The sequence below is a fragment of the Schistocerca piceifrons genome, chromosome 4, assembly GCF_021461385.2.
Source record: "Schistocerca piceifrons isolate TAMUIC-IGC-003096 chromosome 4, iqSchPice1.1, whole genome shotgun sequence".
Taxonomy (NCBI): Eukaryota; Metazoa; Arthropoda; class Insecta; order Orthoptera; family Acrididae; genus Schistocerca; species Schistocerca piceifrons.
Genome location: NC_060141.1, coordinates 621,565,254 through 621,585,229, shown reverse-complemented (window position 1 = coordinate 621,585,229; position 19,976 = coordinate 621,565,254). Strand labels below are relative to the sequence as shown.

The window sequence follows — 19,976 nt, the reverse complement described above, 5'->3', positions numbered from 1 at the left end:
TCTATGTGCCTGTGGTTCTGTCAGTGTGATCATGTGATGTATCTGACCCCAGGAATGTGTCAATAAAGTTTCCCCTTCCTGGGACAATGAATTCACGGTGTTCTTATTTCAATTTCCAGGAGTGTATATAACGTGTCACTAGCACGACTGATATGGCAGGAAATAACGTTTTATATTAAGTTCTAAACTGCATTCATACTGAACAAGTCCTATATCTGCAAATATGTTATCTACTTTTGCCTCATCTATATGGATACTCTGCAAACCACATTTAAGTGCCTGGCAGAGGGTTCATCGAACCACCTTCACAATTCTCTATTATTCCAATCTCGTATAGCGCGTGGAAAGAATGAACACCTGTATCTTTCCGTACGAGCTCTGATTTCCCTTATTTTATCTTGGTGATCGTTCCTCCCTATGTAGGTCGGTGTCAACAAAATATTTTCGCATTCGGAGGAGAAAGTTGGTGATTGGAACTTCGTGAGAAGGTTCCGATGCAACGAAAAATGCCTTTCTTTTAATGATGTCCAGCCCAAATCCTGTATTTCTGTGACACTCTCACTCATATTTCGCGATAATACAAAACGTGCTGCCATTCTTTGAACTTTTTCGATGTACTCCGTCAGTCCTATCTGGTAAGGATCCCACACAACGCAACAGTATTCTATAAGAGGAAGGACAAACGTAGTGTAGGCAGTCTCCTTGGTAGGTCTGTTACATTTTCTAAGTGTCCTGCCAATAAAACGCAGTCTTTAGTTTGCCTTCTCCACAACATTTTCTACGTGTTCATTCAAATTTAAGTTGTTCGTTATTGTAACACCTAGGTATTTAGTTGAATTTACGGCTTTTAGATTAGACTGATTTATCGTGTAACCGAAGCTTAACGAGTTCCTTTTAGCACTCATTTGGATGACCTCACACTTTTAGTTATTTAGGGTCAACTGCCACTTTTCGCACCATTCAAATATCTTTTCTAAATCGTTTTGCAGTTTGTTTTGGTCTCTGATGACTTTATTAGTCGATAAACGACAGCGTCATCTGCAAACAACCGAAGACGGCTGCTCAGATTGTCTCCAAAATCGTTTATATAGATAAGGAACAGCAAAGTACCTATAACACAATCTTGGGGAACGCCTCTTTCACTGGTGCCTTGTCCCACTGTTTCGCAGGGTCTGCAGTGTTAGGAGCGGATTTGGCAAGGTTAATTGTAAGGGGTGGCCGGATGCCCTTCCTTTCGCCACCCCATACCTGCCAGGATGGAATTAGTGTACTCCAGCTATCTGCATCTAGTGTAATTCATGGAACAATGCGAACCTATTCAGATGTCCGCGTGTCGTGTAACTGAGGCGGAACGTGGGGACCAGCCCGGTATTCACCTAACGGGATGTGGAAAACCACCTAAACACCACAGCCATGCTGGCCAGCTCACCGGCCGACATCAGTAATCCGCCGGGCGGATTCGATCTGGGGCTGGCTAACCTGGCGGGTATTATCTAATTTTGTCTCTGTTCGCGCAATAATACAGACGCCACCTCTGTAATTTGAGCAGAGTAAGTTTCGTGTGTGAATCACTGTGTCTAATGTAAACAAAATCGAACGTCTCTTCCGTCACTGTAGGTGATGTTAGTGAATGTGAGGATGTATCTGTCGTCACAGTGAAGGGAGTAGAATCAATAACAGCCAAAACTTTAGATTTACCATTTAACACAAGGACATTGAATTTTAAGACAAGTGAAAGTTAATTCTCATATTTCTTTTGGTTTCCTCTGATAAAATTTTCTATCTGTGAAATTCTCTACCATATTTGAGTTTAAGGTTGAGCTAGTTCCCCAAGGAAACCACGCTGTTTTTCTATGACATCGGTATAAACATCATTCTTTTCAGTTAATGCCATTTTTCCTGCTTGAATGTGGATTTCAAGAATTTTTCTCTACTCTGCATATAGTGGCACCACTTATTCCACATTGCACGCTATGTTGCCGACACAGAGAATCGGTTCATTTTATTTTACTTAAGTGTATACATCTTTGTTTCCACACAGTTACGTAGTTTAGAGTTACAAGTAAGCCACCAAGTAGATTTTAGGGACGATGCTTGTTTTCCAAGTCTCACGTCACTCGAGGTCAATAAGATACTTTAATATACGTATGTATATTCCATCTATTAACATACACTTGGTGATGACTGCTGCGGCAGTTGATCGAGGGACCGCATGTGATGACATTCTAGTTTCAAAGAATAATTTAATTTTCATTAAGACAACTGCGAATCATACCCCAGTTGATAGTATGTACAGAATTCACGTATCTTTGTAACATCGAATGACCATCCTTCACAGAAACTGACACACGCACGCACACAAAACTAGTTCTCCGCAAGTACAACTTTAAATGTCTTGTCGTATGCAGAGGAACTTGACTTGAACGTACAGTGCACACGCAGAAATACAACTTTACGCTGATAGTGTTGCGAAGTGCTCAATCCTCCACCTGTAACACAGGGTTAATGCCACTAACGTAAAGCAAATGTAACAGTAATTTCAACTTTATCTTCACTATTCAGCGACCTGGTTTCTGACCCGTTTGAATCGCGATCCAACGCTTGGATAAATGTAAAACTTACGTGATATCATTGCCTTTAAAGCTCATCCATGTCGCAAAATTTTAAAGCGGAAAGCGGGGAAATTCTCTTCAAAATTTGAACAGATTAGTTAGTAATATAAGAATTAGTGTTAAAATCAATTGGTGGATGAATTTAAAACTAATGCAACAAATATATTAAAAAATTTGTTAAACCTTTAGAAAAAACTGACGAGGAACAATATAATTCTGAAAGTAACATATGGTTTCTTCGAGAGATGGAATTCACATATGAGGAAGTGACGCGCAGGGGCGAACATGTCCACAACATAAAAGTAATGAGATACAGAGTGGAACGGTACATATAGGATAAGACAAATCTAAATACATCACGCAATTTAACTGGAATCAAACATATCCACGATACAAGACTGTGAAAACACAGGGTACGGAGCAAACACGAACTGCCCACTCATATATTTCGTGTAAAGAAGAAGTAGTCCATTATGACTAATAGGAGGCGCTGATTCAAGTCACGTGATTTCCATTCTAGTCACGACCAGACGTTCCCACGCACAGGTGCTGTTAGCATCATTCCGTGCTTCTGTGCTCCCTCGTAATAATATTGCAAAGCACTAACATTAATAATTATTATCACGAGGACACAGTTACTCACCTGCTGGCCGTATTTTCGGTAGAGAGGAGAAACTTCTACGTAAAGGCCAACAATTGTAACTAAAAGGAAATAGAATGAGGTCTGCTAGTCAGTGGATGAAACATGGTGAAGACTGGAGAGTGACGGACGTGAGATCCCTACCTAAGGGCCTACGAAATATAGATAACATAAGTGTATTTTCATATACAAGCTATGGGAAACTCTCACATTGATATGGAGGCAATTGCATTCTGGAGTTCCTAGCAAGATGAACAAGAGTGGAGGTCTCTTTATAAATGTGGATGAACCATTATGAAACTCTTTTTCTTAAGCACGAGGTGAAGTGCTTCTCAACCATCCAGTCTCAGATGATAAGAAGAAAGATGTTGACGGTTTTTCCTGTTAGCTATTTTCAGAAAAAAACTGGAAAAATCGAGAGGACGTGAGCTGAGATAATCCATCATTCACGATATAACCTTTTTGTTCAGTACAGAGGTATGGGAGATTGTTTATGACTGTTTAGAAGATACGTTTGGTTTATACATTTAAGTGTAGCTGTTACCTCAAAGACCGATTCCAATAATAGGTAATGCCGTTGTTACACCACTATATTCTGTTACGGCGTTTTGAAATATTTTACGTAATTGTGAATCAACAATAAAATCTGAAATTTCGATAAATCCTATGTAGCAGGTGCCAATTTATAATTTTTGCCACATAAATATTCTTTACAAGTTCGTAATATGATACAGAATATTGAGCGTTATGCAATAATATGTAAGTTATTTACAAAACAAGATATTTGCTTTTGAAAATCATTCAAAGCCGAACATTTCCAATTATTCATGCTCAGAAAACATGTCAATATCTAAAAATTCTTTTTATAGGAGTATTTTCATTGTAGATTTGATTTAGAGATATGAACTGCCTTTTGACACATACGTAAAGGTATTTGCATTGCAATATGTTATTTTCATTCAGACTTACAACTGAAATAAGTTTTATGTTGATTGCAGAAAAACTGCGTTTACTGGACATGTCCGTCTTTACATATCACCTCGTCATATTCGCTTATAGCTAACTGTCTGATGAACGAGTACGCTTCTTTCGACAGTAGTAGTTACCTGGTAGCTAGAACTGACGTCCATCAGTGACACCTGAATATCCTAATATTTGATATGTCGTATGCCGTCAGTTAAAGAACCTTCCGTCTCTATCGACAACCAAACAAAGAGATACCGGTAATATTGATGTAGATGACCGGAAGTGGCTCAGTTGTTTTCGGAGCTGATATCAACATTCAGTTATTGCCTAAACAACGAAAGACTTTCTTAACTGAAAGTAGCGCCAACCTTCTTACTTTAACGCTTCTCTTGTCACAAAGATTGAATTGTTTCGCCTTTATACTCGGAATATCAGCGTTTTAGCTCGGCAGTTCACTTGATTGAAGCACTTCGGATCATTTCTTTTTTTATGGCAGCTCCGTACAGACTTTAGAGACTTCACCGTTTTCAGCATTCAGTCCGCTGCTAATCGTAGTACTGTGCAATGTAGGCATTGAGTTCGCTGCAGTTTATTGCTTCCTCTACTGTTTGTTCGTATCTCTCAGCTTTGACTCTTTTTTCCTCTTCGAGCAGCCGAGCGGATTCACACTTTTTAACCTCTATCTTTCATAATGCGCAATTCTGTGAAGTCAATAGCAAGTCAGGTCTGTTCTTTCCTTTCTAGGAAATTTTCAGATGTAAATTTCTGTTTAAGAACATTGTCGGGTAGATTCTGATCTCGACATATTACAGTTTCTTCTCATTTGTCCATCTCCAAATGTTTTTCCGAATTCTGTCTAGTTGATTAGCCACACGACGCCCACGCACAAAGTAATGTATTCCACAATTGTCTGATATGTCCTTATTTTGATACTTCTTATCATCGACAGACTCCTTCAACTGATGTTTAGTCCTCTCACTTCCATCCGCTGCTAATTAACTTGATACTCTTTATTATAGCTTGATTGTTCATTAATTACATATTACTAATATTTAAGTGTCATATTTCTTAACGGAATTGTTAGAAGAATCGAGATCACATTTCCTATCTTTCACACTCATAAAAATTAATTTCTAAACTGAAGATTCTATTCTCTCCAGGAGCTTTTTCCAGGTGCGGTTACAGAATAATCATCTACATCTACATCTACATATATATCCATACTCCGCAAGCCACCTGACGGTGTGTGGCGGAGGGTACCTTGAGTACCTCTATCGGTTCTCCCTCCTATTCCAGTCTCGTATTGTTCGTGGAAAGAAAGATTGTCGGTATGCCTCTGTGTGGGCTCTAATCTCTCTGATTTTATCCTCATGGTCTCTTCGCGAGATATACGTAGGAGGGAGCAATATACTGCTTGACTCCTCGGTGAAGTTTTGTTCTCGAAACTTCAAAAAAAAGCCCGTATCGAGCTACTGAGCGTCTCTCCTGCAGAGTCTTCCACTGGACTTTATCTATCATCTCCGTAATGCTTTCGCGATTACTAAATGATCCTGTAACGAAGCGCGCTGCTCTCCGTTGGATCTTCTCTATATCTTCTATCAACCCTATCGGGTACGGATCCCACACTGCTGAGCAGTATTCAAGCAGTGGGCGAACAAGCGTACTGTAACCTACTTCCTTTGTTTTCGGATTGCATTTCCGTAGTATTCTTCCAATGAATCTCAGTCTGGCATCTGCTTTACCGACGATCAACTTTATATGATCATTCCATTTTAAATCACTCCTAATGCGTACTCCCAGATAATTTATGGAATTAACTGCTTCCAGTTGCTGACCTGCTATATTGTAGCAAAATGATAAGGGATCTTTGTTTCTATGTATTCGCAGCACATTACACTTGTCTACATTGAGATTCAATTGCCATTCCCTGCACCATGCGTCAATTCACTGTAGATCCTCCTGTATTTCAGTACAATTTCCCATTGTTACAACCTCTCGATATACCACAGCATCATCCGCAAAAAGCCTCAGTGAACTTCCGATGTTATCCACAAGGTCATTTATGTATATTGTGAATAGCAACGGTCCTACGACACTCCCCTGCGGCACACCTGAAAGCACTCGTACTTCGGAAGACTTCTCTCCATTGAGAATGGCATGCTGCGTTTTGTTATCTAGGAACTCTTCAATCCAATCACACAATTTGTCTGATAGTCCATATGCTCTTACTTTGTTCGTTAAACGACTATGGGGAACTGTATTGAACGCCTTGCGGAAGTCAAGAAACACGGCATCTACCTGGGAACCCGTGTCTGTGGCCCTCTGAGTCTCGTGGACGAATAGCGCGAGATGGGTTTCACGCGACCGTCTTTTTCGAAACCCAGGCTGATTCCTGCAGAGTAGATTTCTAGTCTCCAGAAAAGTCATTGTACTCGAACATAATACGTGTTCCAATATTCTACAACTGGTCGACGTTAGAGATATAGGTCTATAGTTCTGCACATCTGTTCGGCGTCCCTTCTTGAAAACGGGTATGACCTGTGCCCTTTCCTAATCCTTTGGAACGCTACGCTCTTCTAGAGACCTACGGTACACCGCTGCAAGAAGGGGGCCAGTTCCTTCGCGTACTCTGTGTGACTCTCATCGGCAACTGAAGAAAACTTCGTAAGCCACGCTTGTTAAAAAAACATTTATCTGGATGACCCGTTTCGACAGAGCTCTGTTTTCATCATCGGTTCTTATGCTTTTGAATTTTTACAGTTTATTATCCGTCAGCGTTACAAGTCGCTTCACAGTAGCTATGTACACTCTACTACCATGAAGATCACTGCGCATTGACATGTCAAATGCAAAAGTGGTTGCCAGTTGGTAGTGAACATGAAATCTTTCAGTCGATGCAATATAGTGATGTTTATGTTTGTAAATATGACTTTTACATTTGACTTGCCGATGTGCAGTGATCTTCATGGTAGTGGAGTGTACATATCCAATGTGAAGTAACTTGTAACGCTGTTAGATAATATATTGTAAAAATTCAAAGCATAAGATCCGATGATAACAGCATAGTTCTGTCAACACCGGTTATCCAATAAAATGCTTTATTGCGAGCTTGCTTTGTGAAATTTTCTTCAGTTACCATACATTGCAGATCTCCTCCACACTGACCGTGTCACGGATATAAGACGAATCACCGATTTTTTGTATTTTGAGTAGGGTTAGAGGAAATCATCAGCACAGTAGAGGCAAACACCACCTGCGCAATGCAGAAAAGGCCGAGGAAGCGTCTAGTAATCCTCCTATTCGAATACTGAAACTTGTTCAAGTTGAAAATGGCGGTTTGCGCCGAACAGATGCGTCTCGATACGGCAAGTTGGTGCAACAAATCTAGCAGCAGAGACTGTTGAGTATTGTAATAAATATTTTGTGTGTTATTCATCACTGTTACGTAATATTTTTGACGATCAGTAATAATAAAACCGTACGAAAATACATGTGGTGTGTGATCTGATATGTTAGACGACGCCGAAAACCCAGGTCCCTGTGATGCAGTGAAGTGACAGTACAGTTGCTTGGTCAAAAACAACAATGATGGAACATAAGGAAATAAACTAAAATTTGTGCCACAGCTGGGACTTGAACCCAGGTCTCCTTGCTTACCACCATAACAGTGTAAGTAACATAGCTGCACAGACTACCCTTGTCCAATGCCCTACCCAACACAAACTTCATTAAACTTCTTTGGCTTATTTTCCTCTTCTTAAATCGTCACTATTGCCAAGGCTCTCCGGTATTGGAATAGCACCCCAGTTTTGGATGCAATGGGGAAATCCTGCCTGTACCTCATGAGGAGGTGATCTACAGATCTAATATAATTACATTTTCCTTGAGACATATGAATCTCAATTCTATCTTCGATAATGATGGAAGATGAAGAAATGAAATAAAATTTGCGTCATGGCCAGGCCTTTGTGGGGTAGGGGTGCAATAATTGTTAATATACCTATTATTTATTTAATGCTGTTGTTTGCCGTTCTCAACACTGGCTCTCTAACTACAATATTGGCAACCAGAAAGTGATTAGCAAAACGTGAAGCCTGTAATTAGAATTCCTATTACCCACTTCATCTGAGAAATACCTTTGTAGCTTCAGCTTATAGCTCTGAGGAATTAGGAGATTGTCTGGGATACATAATCAAAAACCATTCTCTCCAAAATGTTCACTATATTCCGAAAATAACAGACCAAAAAGAATCCACACAATCCAACTACCAGAGCAGTTCAGAGTCTAATGCGCTGATGCAACTATAACTGTTCAAATTAAATGCTCAAGTGAATGCTCGCGATAATTTGATGACAATGTTCATCAACCGCCACGCTAATAATGGTAGAATGTCTGTCCTGCGGCGGCACGTGAAAATACGACATACGCAAACTAAAGATAGATCATTAACGTCATCCCAAAATTAACACTCCACTCCAAAACGATTTCATGGTTACGCGTATCCCGAGTAACTTATTACTGCATCCGAGACAGTTTATATCAACGATACCGACGCGACGCGACTCCCGGCACAGGTGGTGCACTAATCAGCGTCTGGAGAGAACTGGGGCCTTTCTTTTCTCGCGCAGCGTTCTTACATATAAAGCCGCGGAGCGGACGGCTAAGGGAACGCCTGATCAAATCTGCTCTCCCGACTAGCCGCTGGGCTATCGAATAAATCATTGCTTCCTTTGCTGATGGCCGATGAAGCTTTCAATTTAATTGTGCAATCAGCACACAAGTAAGTAATCATAATAAAGGTCTGATGTGGCTAAGTCAAATATTTTGGGCGAGAGAATTAATTTAATTACACTACACACAGTAGACGAGCTCTGAACTTGCTCTTTGGAGAAACGCTATAGCTATAGTTTTATAATTGTTCTCTTGAAACTTCTCACATTTTTATGATTATAGCGGATCTCTCGTCTACTTAAATTTAAGCATCCTAGCTTTATTTATTCGCCTACATAATCTATCTTGCTCCCTTAATTTCTAAGACAAAAACCAGAAAATCATTAATTTCAACTAAAATTTTAATTTGTGAGATCCAGAATACTGTTTCTACTAAATTATTATGCAAAAGGAATCTAAATATAAATTTTTAAGTTTCTAGCTCTTTTCAGTTATGCCAATGATTTTTATAGAAAGACCTCCAAATTTTGAAAATGGTTAAAGTTACTGAACTGATATCCAACACATATTGATTTTGTATTACTACTGACATGCTAGAAACGTTTCAGGTTATTTACTTCATTTCAATGTATTGCACAATATTTATGACGTCAGAGCTAGTTACAGCAGATTAGGCTGGCACACAATGGAAAGACTGAAGTGAATTTTATAAGGCGTGAGTATGCTGCTTCCCTACAACTTGAACCCATGTCTCCTTGCTTACTAGGCAGTCGTGCTAGCCATTACATCACCATAGCAGTAAGAAGGGAAAAATAAACTGAAGATGTGATTTGAAGTTTGTGTTCGGGAGAGCATTGGACTTTGGCAGTCCCTGCAGCCTTGTTACCTATACTGCTACAGGAGTGTAATGACTGGCACAAGTGCCTAGAAGCAAGGACACATGGGTTCAATCCTGGCTATGACACAAATTTTATTTCATTTCTTCATCGTCCATCACTATCGAAGATAAAGTTGAAACTCATATATCTCATGGAAAATTTAATTATATCAGGTGAAAAATGACATCTGCTTGTTTCATGTCCTCAGATCGAGATAAGAGCGGTGGCAGCATATAGCAGTGCAGCCTGCAGTCACTTAACATCAGTGAAACATTAATAACATTCTTCAGTGTTCTGCCAAATGTATTTTGAATGAACTCGACAAGTATTGTGAATTTTCATACATGGACAGAACACACACTGCTGTTGCTATTGTGGAATAGCAACTGGAAGTAGTGATCGTTCAAGTTATAAAATATTTAACCGCAAGCTACGCCATCTATCTTTTGTTTATACTACTGCGATCTTAAGCAGTCCATAGATGGTCAATAATATTGACAGTATTTCCCGGATTCACAATAGTATTGACTGTCTAGCAGTGAGATTGAGAGATTGCGCAAGAATATGAAGAACATCAAAAACTTTGGAAATATATTGCGTACCTGGAAAAGTTGTGCCGTCTGCGGGCAGTATTCACAATATCTGTGACAATCTCGTGCCATACATAAACTAAAATGGTCAGGTATGTTGCTGTTGTTGTTGTAGAGAGGAAAATGAGTTCAAAACAAAACGAAAGAGCATCATTGTTAGAGTTACCAACATTGCTAGCATTGGGGGCTGTTAGGTCACGTGAGCACAAAAATAGAAATGTTAAAAATGATGAATCGTTTGATTTGTTACTCAGAAAGTATGGGGATGGCTACGAACGAAGATGTTTTTAAAACAATAAATTATTGCAAAGTTTTGAAGAAACGTAATCTTTCGGTGCTCGTATTACTGCACGACACGTTTCCATAACGATATCTCAAACACGCCAAAGGTGGAGGTGAAACTGCATTTGTAAATTTGAAGTCTTGGAAGTAACTGCCATTTTCAAGGCATCGCATCGTAATAGATAAGTGCTGACTTGGTGGAACTGCGTCTCTCATTGTATTAGTTTGTTGTTGATGATGGGTATACCGACTTCAGCTGAAGTTTGTCTGGGGAGGGGGGAGAGGGGGGAGGGGATGCCAATGCATGAAGGATGCCAATGCATGAAGACAACCGTTTTCAGGAAAGTATCAAATGCTGAACAATCACACAAAAACATTTTTTTTTTTTTTTTTCAACCTCATTTCTCGTGAGAGATATTTGACGCTCCTTGAACGAATTTTTCATCCACCTTTCCTCCTGTTTGCAACAAAGCACAGCAGCAGAATATTAATGTGCGTAATTATTGACCGTCTAGGGACCTCTTTGTTCCCAGTAATCGGAGACAGAGCCATCTATTGAACAGAGTTCTTCGTACTTTATTCTTTGATTATTCGCTTGCGACTACAGTTCAAGACACCTTGACTCAGACGGATACAGAAATACGTCTGCGAAATGTGAAAACGAAAGACTGAAAGAACACGAGTAGCACGGTTCGGTATGGCAGAAGATGAAGGGGATATAATAGAGATTACGAGTACTTTTGGACGAGACTGCAAGAGATGTTAGATTGTTTGAGAGTGCTTGATGGTGCAGTTCAGGATCTGCTTTCCGACGGGGACTATTACGTCGATATTAAGTGCGAAGAATATGCCTATATCGCCAAGAAGGAGATTCTGAAAGCAAGAAGAAACAATTGCAGATAGTTTGCCCCTCGGTAGCTATCTTTTTGACAGTAACTCCTGTATCTGTGACATAAACGGTCAAATTTCCTGCCTTAGATTAAAGCTGTCTTCACGAGAAACAGTAAGATGTTCTCGATTTTGGGAGCAGTTTTCGTCTTCTATAGACAGCAGTCCTTCTACTATATACAAGCCCATTTTCGTTCTAGGATACTTGGAGGATGAGGGGAAGAATCTAGTAAACGGCACTCCAATCACTGCTGATTTGTAAGAGGGAAGGGAACGAATGTCGGTTCCGCGCTACGGAGACGAAAGTTCAGGCTCATCTCGATTACCTCGAAGCTATGAAACCGATGCCCAACCAATATTTTGAATACTACATATAATGAATACGAAAGGAGTATTTATTTACAATCCTTAATAGAGACGACCACAGTAGTGCTGCATTTAGCATCGAGAAAGCTGGTTATCGAAAAGTGCTCTTGGACATGATACCGAAGATAAACAGTGTAAAGATATTGTGCAATAAAAGATGTCGGGAACTACTACCTTATAAAAACTTTAAATGCAGATATTATAGGAAGACGAAAGGTGCTGGTGGACAGGATAGGGGTGTTCTAATAAAAACAACTCTATTGCCAAAATTTTAGAGTAGTAAATGATCACGTTTTGTCTATACGTGTTGGATGTCACAATCATAATCCATCTTCAGGACCAAGAAGTACACAGGAAAATAATAACAAATACAATTAAAAAGAAAGGAAACTAAATGTAAAAAGTAAGGCTGGCTTCATTACTGTTCCTCTCTAACCAACCAAAAAATAAATAAAAAATAAAGAAGTAGGAGATTCGTTTTGTGATCTAATGAGTGAGTATCATGCCTGAAGATTCCTTACTCGCACAGTTCGCTGTCTACCTCAGAAAATTACACTGAGGTGGAGAAGGACTCTTTTCCCCCTATTTGATTAGACTAATCCTCTGCGCTCGAAGAACGACAGATGCCTGTGAGAGATTTAATCTATGTTTTAACTCTTTCTTCGAATATTCTCCTCCCAAAGTTTATATTATTGTCAGAAATTATAAAATCAGCTAATTAATTTCGGCTCTGGTTCCGCATCAAGAACTGACAAGAAAACTAAAATAAAAGTACTCATCTAGAACAAAATTGTGCTTTGGCAAAATGAATACATCGCACTTTTTAAAGTGTGTTTCCTACAATGATTTAATGTTATCGTTAGCTTAGTGGTTCATCTGAACGAAAGTAGTTTTAGTTGAAGCTTACTCTTATAAAATTTCTTTCGTTTTGACATTCTCCGGTCAGTTAGATAATTAAAATAATAATTTTTCTTTTCGTAAAATTTTTAAGAAAAATGTGTGGCGGTGAGTGCTCAGCAAAGAACCATGTTGTCAAGAATAAGAGACAAAGGCAATTTTGGACCATTTGCGAAGTTCATATGGTGAGCATACAAAATTTTAGGAGAGCGTGTGAGCCTCCACCCCCCCCCCCTACCACTCCCCCCCCCCCCCCCCCCCCGCCCACCAACCCACTCCAGGTGTAATTCTTTCGTTGTTACATAAGCTTCGAAACTTTTGGTCTATTGTTGGACAGTCGTTATTGTAAGTAAATCGATCTGCAAAGGATTGGAAATGTAATAAAACTTCTTATTGTAATGAAACTGCCGGAAAAATCGGGAAGCATACATGGACCCTTGCCTTTCACGTTCCATACTATCATAAGCAGCGATAAAAAGTTTTTGCGTTCGAAGGCTGAACAGTCCATAACCGGTATGGTAATCAGGCAAAATCAATGATCATTGAGCCAACCATCCCACGGACGCACCAGGCTCAAGATACCTGTCTGGAAAAACACCGTGCTCTCCTTCGCAAAGAAGTCTGTTGCACAACCTCGTTCGACATGGATCATCGACACTTCAAGTAATTTTTCAATGAAGTGAAGGCATGATAATCGCATGGGGAGAGATCAGGACTACAGGGCAGCTTCTCGAGTGTCTCCCCGTCGAGTTGGCGTAATTTCTGCGTTACGACGTTTGTGACATGGAAACTGCGTTATCATGAAGGAGCAGCAACCTTTCTCGTAGTTTTCTCGCACGTTAAACCATAAATGCACGCCGCATTTTCTCCAGCTTAGCGCCTTACCCTTCCCCAATGATAGGGGCACCAGTTTCCTTACAGTCAGTAGGCAATGGACAATAGTACCAAAGAACAGCGTGAGCATCACCTTCCCAGCAGATGGCTGACTCTTGAACTTCTTGGGATTAGGGAACGATGGATGACGCCACTGAATCGTCTGCGCTTTCGACTCCGGCTTCTAGTGGTGGCATCAGTTTTCGTAGCCAGCAACAATGCGCTCAGAAAATACACACATCAAACAAAGGTTTTGCATCGCCTGGGTTCCGGAACCTGTACAGAAAATTGGAATAGAGATCAACATAAGCATCATTTCCGCCATTTTTATTGCTCTTGAAAACCAAACATTGCATGTTGTACTACCATACAGCGGGACCTTCAAAGGTGGTGGTCCTGATTGCTGCACATACCAACACATCTAATACCCCGTAGCATGTCCTCTTGCATTGGTGCATGCCTGTATTCGTCGTGGCATACTATCCACAAGTTCATCAAGACACTGTTGGTCCAGATTGTCCCATTCCTCAACGGCGATTCGACGTGGGTCATGTCGTCCATAAACAGCCCTTTTCAATCTATTCCAGGCATGTTCGATAGGGTTCATGTCTAGAGAACATGCTGGTCACGCTAGTCGAGCGACGTCGTTATCCTGATGTGCACGATGGGGTCGCGAACTGTCTTTCATGAAGACGAATGCCTCACCAAAAAGCTGCAGATATGGTTGCAGTATCGATCGGAGGATGGGATTCACGTATCGTACAGCCGTTACGCGGCCTTCCATGACCACCAGCGGCGTACGTCGACCCCACATAATGCCACCCCAAAACAGCAGGGAACCTCCACCTTGCTGCACTCGCTGGACAGCGTGTCTAAGGCGTTCAGCCTGACCGGGTCGCCTCCAAACACGTCTCCGACGATTGTCTGGTTGAAGGCATAGGCGACACTCATAGGTGAAGAGAACATGATGCCAATCCTGAGTAGTCCATTCGGCATGTTGTTGGGCCCATCTGTACCGCGCTGCACGGTGTCCTGGTTGCAAAGATACCCCTCGCCATGGACGTCTAGATTGAATTTGCGCATGATGCAGCCTATTGCGCACAGTTTGAGCCGTAACACGACGTCCTGTGACTGCACGAAAAGCATTATTCAACAGGTGGCATTGCTGTGAGGGTTCCTCCGAACCATAATCTGCAGGTAGCGCTCATCCTCTGCAGTAGTAGCCTTTGGACGGCCTGGGCGAGGCATGTCATCGACAGTTCCTGTCTCCCTGTATCTCCTCCTTGTCCGAACAACATCGCTTTGGTTCACTCCGAGAAGCCTGGACACTTCCCTGGTTGAAAGCCCTTCCTGGAACAAAGTAACAATGCGGACGTAGTACTGGCGGTATTGACCGTATGGGCATGATTGAACTACAGACAACACGAGCCGTGTATCTCCTTCCTGGTGGAATGACTCGAACTGATCGACTGTCGGAACCCCTCCGTCTAATAGCCGCTGCTCATGCATGGTTTTTTACATCTTTGGGCGAGTTTAGTGGCATCTCTGAACAGTCAAAGGGACTGCGTCTGTGATACAATATCCACAGTCAACGCCTATCTTCAGGAGTTCTGGAAACCAGGGTGATGCAAAACCTTTTTTGTTGTGAGTATGTTGGCTTAAACACTGATAAGCGTCGGATGCTTCAGGCACAAGGCTATCCAGTTTTCTTTTTGTTCAGCATTTTGGGGTTTTCACTGGCTCCAGACCTTACAGTAGTCAAACTCCTGCCGGAAAATGTGTTGCAACCTACCGAAGCTGACGCCAACATCTTTTTCTAGTGCACGAATGGTTATGTGCCGCTCTGCCCTAATTGTGTCATAAATCGCACACTTGTTCGTAACGGGTGAAGTTGCTCTCCCAGATCGACTGGCGTCTTGTGTGGAATGGCGACCAGCACAGTACTTGGAGCACAGTCCAAGGCGGTGGTTTTCTACAAATATGCTGCCCCATATACGTTCTCGATTCTCCGATGGTTGTTTACACGTATTCGTCCTTCAGCAACTAAGTAAAAAATAACAGCACATTGTTTCTTTTGGACGTATTTGGTAATAGCGTCTCCGAAGTTCACGTTTCTGTATTTACAGCTCACATGTTAGAAAGACACGAATGCATACCCGCATCGAAGTCGCCTTGGGTGCATATACGCTGCAGCAACGACTTCAAGCGGAATCTTTTTGATCGCTCCCTTATACATGTTGATGTATGCCATCATGGGTCCCATCCAGCTAAAAATATTGCTTACGAGTATCTCTCTCCTACGTTCGACATCTACATCTACATCCATACTCCGCAAGCCACCTGACGGTTGTGGCGGAGTGTACCTTGAGTACCTCTACCGGTTCTCCCATCTATTCCAGTCTCGTATTGTTCGTGGAAAGAAGGATTGTCGGTATGCCTCTGTGTGGGCTCTAATCTCTTTGATTTTATCCTCATGGTCTCTTCGCGAGATATACGTAGGAGGGAGCAATATACTGCTTGACTCTTCGGTGAAGGTATGTTCTCGAAACTTCAACAAAAGCCCGTATCGAGCTACTGAGCGGCTCTCCTGCAGAGTCTTCCACTGGAGTTTATCTGTCATCTCCGTAACGCTTTCGCGATTACTAAATGATCCTGTAACGAAGCGCGCTGCTCTCCGTTGGATCTTCTCTATCTCTTCTATCAACCCTATCTGCTACGGATCCCACACTGCTGAGCAGTATTCAAGCAGTGGGCGAACAAGCGTACTGTAACCTACTTCCTTTGTTTCCGGATTGCATTTCCTTTAGGATTCTTCCAATGAATCTCAGTCTGGCATCTGCTTTACCAACGATCAACTTTATATGATCATTCCATTTTAAATCACTCCTAATGCGTACTCCCAGATAATTTATGGAATTAACTGCTTCCAGTTGCTGACCTACTATTTTGTAGCTAAATGATAAGGGATCTATCTTTCTATGCATTCGCAGCACATTACACTTGTCTACATTGAGATTCAATTGCCATTCCCTGCACCATGCGTCAATTCGCTGCAGATCCTCCTGCATTTCAGTACAATTTTCCATTGTTGCAACCTCTCGATATACCACAGCCTCATCCGCAAAAAGCCTCAGTGAACTTCCGATGTCATCCACAAGGTCATTTATGTATATTGTGAATAGCAACGGTCCTACGACACTCCCCTGTGGCACACCTGAAATCACTCGTACTTCGGAAGACTTCTCTCCATTGAGAATGGCATGCTGCGTTTTGTTATCTAGGAACTCTTCAATCCAATCACACAATTGGTCTGACAGTCCATATGCTCTTACTTTGTTCATTAAACGACTGTGGGGAACTGTATCGAACGCCTTGCGGAAGTCAAGAAACACGGCATCTACCTGGGAACCCGTGTTTATGGCTCTCTGAATCTTGTGGACAAATAGCGCGAGCTGGGTTTCACACGACCGTCTTTATCGAAACCCATGGGTAATTCCTACAGAGTAAATTTCTAGTCTCCAGAAAAGTCATTATACTCGAGCATAATACGTGTTCCAAAATTCTGCAACTGGTCGACGTTAGAGATATAGGTCTATAGTTCTGCACATCTGTTCGACGTCCCTTCTTGAAAACGGGGATGACCTGTGCCCTTTTCCAATCCTTTGGAACGCTACGCTCTTCTAGAGATCTACGGTACACCGCTGCAAGAAGAGGGGCAAGTTTCTCTCTATTAATGTAAAATGTGTTCGTAACATTTGCATATATCTGCGTAGAACAATACCTCTGCCACATATTTTAATAATGATAGTAAGATCCTCGACCCAAATAACGACCACTACCAGTCATAAAGAATCGAGAATGCACTTTTCAGCACTACGAACACACGCCAGTGTAAGTATGAAACAGTGTTTGGTAATTCATCATAACTTACAGGCAGACAGGGCGTATTTCCAGCAATGGCAAGGGTCGCATTGACAATGTCATTATCACTGTCGCCGTCGAGGAGATCCACGAGTTTGCTCACGATCGACGAGTTGTCCGCCTGTGGCACGGACTGGTAGGTGAGCATGTCGCACAGGTACACAGAGTTATCAGTGTCATTGACTGTCAGCGACGCCATGCCCACACCGTCCGTCAGCTGCTGGAAGTACAAGAACTCCTCCATAGTCGCGAAGATCTGCGGTAGCCACAGTCGAATCGTGTTCATGCTGTAAAACATAAACGATCTGTCACTTCTCCCACTCCTGCTTTAGTCTTACACTAGAATGTCAGTGGCTCGCTGCAAACTTTATGAGTCTGGCACTGTAATTATTTTTTTTATGTTGAGGCTGGAACCGAAGTTCACACTGCCATTGTCTAATCTAGTCACGACTGTTAGAGTCAAGTTCCTGTTATTTACTCGTAGATAATCAATGTGGATCAAAAGAGAAGTCTAGCTTGTGCCGGAACTTTTTATTCCACTTATAAAATTCGCGACACTTCATTTTTTGTTACTTTTTTTTTACTTAGAGGACGCTTATTAGTCCAGTTTTGTAGAGTTACTTCTTTTATGTAGACTTGGGTAAGTCCCATGAAAGTGTTCAACGAGAGTAAATTGATACTGTAAAAAGTGGGATGTAATAGAGTTGTTTGGTTTCTATGTGAGATTAGTAGTGTGGGAGGCTGACTCACAGGAGATATGGGATTTGTGATAGCGGCGAATACGTGAAGTCTGATACGAAGGATGAATGAACTGGGTGGATTTCTTGACTGTGGGATGGACACTGTGATCTTTGCATTAGGATATGATATTGACGGTGTGTAGGTATTCCATGTGCTGGTATCGACTGGACAAGATGGAAATAATAGTATGATGATGCTCAATGTAGATGAGTAGAGATGGGAATTCTTTGTGTCGGGGAATGAAACTAGATGCAATGAGTGAGCTAAAGTCCCAGGATCTGAAAGGACTGGTCAGTAGCTGACTGATGCCAATACCCATATCACACTGGCTACATTACACATTAGCATAATGATGAAATGCGCAAGGATTTTGTAGGTGTGGAGAATGGTAGATGGGTGTCCATGTTCTAGTCTGGGGGGGGGGGGGGGTTTTCTCTTGCTGACTACAAATTCTGTATCATCATCTGTATTAAGTAGAGATGTCTCACCGGTTAGTAAGATATGAAAATTTGTGCCAGAACGAGACTCGAATCCAGATTTAATGCTTGTTGAGAGCAGTCACCTTAATGACTCTGCTATCCACGTATGCTCCTTGGACCAACCCAAAACCCCGTATGTCTTATTGCCTACATGCTTGTGCCATAGTCCACTATGCTCATCCCCTAATGCTCATCCTTTGTCAGGGAAAACAAGACTACCGAGAAATCGAATGCAATGTCGTTATCATCATGCAACCATCTAGGCTTGTAATCCTTGCTTCCATGTGTGAACGAATAGAACTCGTTGACGATCCACAGCTATACGGAATATTTTAGAAATGAATTCGCTGACTGCTAGTTCATTGATATCAGCTGTATTAGTTACAGATCTAGTACTCAGTGGAATGTAGTGGACTACGAAATATGGATGTAGACAGTGTTACATATGGAAGTTTGGGTCAGTCTGGGATGTGTGCACAAAGTGATTAAGGGTGACCGCTCGCGATAAGTTGGAAATCCAGGTTCGAGCCCCGGTCTGGCACAATTCCATAAGTTACTAATAGGTAGTACAGTTATACCCTAATACAATTGAAGTCAGATAATTCGCAGTCAGCGAATGTATTTCGCATTATTTTATGTGAGTATCATCAGCAAAGTATATTTTATAATCATATTCAGGTGATGTTCCTGAGACATACTGTGTCTCACCTTTATCTAAGATATCTGGGTCTCCAGTGTGACGCAGATAGCGCATCTGCCTATTAAGCAAGAGACCCAGGTTCGAATCCTGACATTGGTATAAATTTTGATACACTGCTTCAGCCTACATCAGAACCGTAGATAATGGTGTGTTCTTTTAGACACCCTAGTAACTGCTATTATTATATGCCACAAATCAAGAGTAAATATATCAATTGCGTTGGTGAACTTGATCCCACTCTACACACCCTTGACAGCTCATGTGGTTAATTTCAATATACCCTCTGAGGCCCAGATGTGTTTTTCTCTAATTTTATCTTAAGTACTCTCATTATTCAACCATATGTACCTGAAGTACACATTAAAAATAGGAATAATAAAATTTATATTACTTTTTCCAGCATAAGTGGTGCCGTCTATTGGACTTCAAGTGTCAAGCATTGTTTCTCTACCAGTAAAATATTAAATTGTG

At 41.4% G+C, this 19,976-nt stretch overlaps 1 protein-coding gene across 1 annotated transcript in view; it reads right to left on the bottom strand.

Annotated features, from left to right (window-relative positions):
- LOC124796414 overlaps window positions 1-19,976 on the bottom strand; it is a 55,078-nt gene that overhangs the window by 32,993 nt on the left and 2,109 nt on the right. The window contains exon 2 of the mRNA XM_047260590.1: window positions 17,596-17,872. Coding sequence (XP_047116546.1) covers window positions 17,596-17,872 — 277 coding nt within the window. The remainder of the gene's footprint in view (window positions 1-17,595; window positions 17,873-19,976) is intronic.